Source organism: Protopterus annectens, chromosome 15.part0 (genome assembly GCF_019279795.1).
Source record: "Protopterus annectens isolate FY-2018-M chromosome 15.part0, PAN1.0, whole genome shotgun sequence".
NCBI lineage: Eukaryota > Metazoa > Chordata > Ceratodontiformes > Protopteridae > Protopterus > Protopterus annectens.
The window spans coordinates 248,576,892-248,579,168 of NC_056749.1; the positions used below are offsets into that span (position 1 = coordinate 248,576,892).

At 34.3% G+C, this 2,277-nt stretch overlaps 1 protein-coding gene across 2 annotated transcripts in view; it reads right to left on the bottom strand.

Annotated features, from left to right (window-relative positions):
• Positions 1-1,437, bottom strand: part of TMEM19 (transmembrane protein 19) — a 521,036-nt gene extending 519,599 nt beyond the window's left edge. The window contains exons 1-2 of one of the 2 annotated variants that reach the window (XM_044056997.1): positions 1,170-1,437; positions 545-695 (exon numbers count right to left, since the gene is read on the bottom strand). In XM_044056997.1, the coding sequence (XP_043912932.1) occupies positions 545-680 (136 nt within the window). In that variant the 5' untranslated portion in view covers positions 681-695; positions 1,170-1,437. The remainder of the gene's footprint in view (positions 1-544; positions 696-1,169) is intronic. The other variant, XM_044056998.1, reaches the window with a different exon arrangement.
• Positions 1,438-2,277: the final 840 nt, after the last annotated feature.

The window sequence follows — 2,277 nt, forward strand, 5'->3', positions numbered from 1 at the left end:
GGGGAAAAAAAAAAAAATTGTGGGGGGGTGCATTTTATTAAACACCTTTATCATGTCAAAATGATGCTGAATAAAGTTTCATTTTCCTCAAATTCAGGGAGAATTCTTGGGAGTTCCAATAACTATATTTTCATGTCTTGCACTCCAGACCCCCATATATTCTACATACATGTATGTGCACCTAGGATTCATAAAGAAACGAAGTTTGCATCAATGTTTTACACAAGTAATAAACCACAAAACAGAAGGTATTCTAAAAGGATATTATGTTTTTACACATGTGACAGGGATTATTTATTTACCGGGATAGTTTTACTGTGCAGATTCTCATTTTCAGCAGAGGCCCAGGGAGAAAAGTTCCAATAGATGACATATCAAAATGTCCCCACACCCAAAAAACATTCAGCAAAGTACCTCAAAGCAACACATTTAGCCACAAAACACTTAACTTTCTCTTATATTAAATGGAGCTGTACACAAGTATGACTATCACTGTACTTGTGGACTGTAAACTACTTTTGTGCATTACACAATCAGTACTTACCATAATATGTACTTGCAGTTATAGAGATAATCCAAAAGCCAAGGGAGATTGCAAGAATCATACAAAGGATAAAAATATTGGCCATCATTTCTAATGACTCTTTGCAAGAATCATCCTGGAACCTTCTTACAGACATCTGGGGAAAATTAACCTGCAAAATAAAAAAAAACGGATTCACAAAAAATGATCACACATTCCTGTAGCAAGGAAACCGTGCAGCACAGATCAGAGCTGCAATCACACAACACGCAAATTTCAAATATCTACATGTAAAATGAAAGTTGAAAATGTTGCATAGTTTAATCAAGTATCAGTGCCACTGCTAACAAAAAAGGCAAATCACAAAAGTGCTTTATACCATGCCCTTATGCATATAAATTCCTTAACAGAGTGCATGAAAACGACATTCAACAAGGTACCATAACATGAAACAAGAACATAGCTCAGAGAGGCACAATGCCAAGAACTGAAATGAAAATCATTAATTCTGCTGAAAACATCAGGTTAAAATGAAAAAAGGAAGAAAAGAAAATGTGCATTTCTTGTAACTAAAACTATCTGCATTCAGATCATAAATAAATAATTTAATAAAACGTATTGGTCAAACTAAACATATAAATCGCACCTTAACCAGCTCCAGTTATAAAATGAAAAACACATTTTTTCTCCCATTATTTCTATACGTTCCAGAACAAAATACAATAGTCTACTTTATTCAAGAAGAAAAGAAAAACTCGTGACAATTATTCTGTTTAGCTCTGCACTGTACTCTTAGCTATGGAAACCGTGAAACTAATTGATAAGAAAAAGCATAGCGAGCACCAGGACTACACAACCAAGACATCAACCCAACTCTATTTTATTTCCGGTTTAATATAAACGTTGTTATTCCTTGCACCTTGTCGACACCAAACTCTACCAATCAGCACCTTCTTATAAAATATATATTTCCTCTGAGGTCACAAAACGGCAGCCAATGATGTCTAGCTGTTAGAGACTTAGAGTTCAGCACTAGCAGAAGTATAGCCTAAAAGTAGTAATTGTAGTTAAACGAACTGGTCTATGTATTTTTTTGCCAAAATAAAAGTTCACTGTTATAATTTAGTTTGCTTATGTTTCATATACATTAAGGTGTTTCGGATGCAAAATAATAGTTTAATGCAACAATAAGAGGAAATAATTTCGTCGTTATACGTTATCTGGATACTTTTCACATTTCTTTCTCAGGTTATAACTGCCAAATCGAATCTTCTCATCAGCTTACGACTTTATCTTGACTACTCTTATTGTGTCTGAAGATTTAGAAGAGGAGTGAATTTTGCTGCCTAAGTATCAGTGTCTCTTAATCTAGAAATGCTTATGGTGAATGAAACAGTACAGCAAAACATATTATGTATCCGTTAATCAAGATATGTTTATAATTAACAGTCTGTAAAGATTCAAAAATTACGGAGATAAAGATAACGAACATTCAAATATAATGCGGTGTCCTTGTGGTATAGTAACTACACCCCTACCCGGACCACGGAGCGAGTCTGGTGTCCTAATTCACATAAACTTGGTATATAGGTGTCATTGTTCATAACTTATGAATGTTGTACCTGTCAAGTGTACTTCATTTTGAGTCTTGAAAAGTGTTCGACGCTGTTCCACATTGAAAGATCCTACCCCACGTTGACTGTTAAAAGATTTATGTCTTTACAAATATCCGTGTTAAGTGAGTCATGCTAATT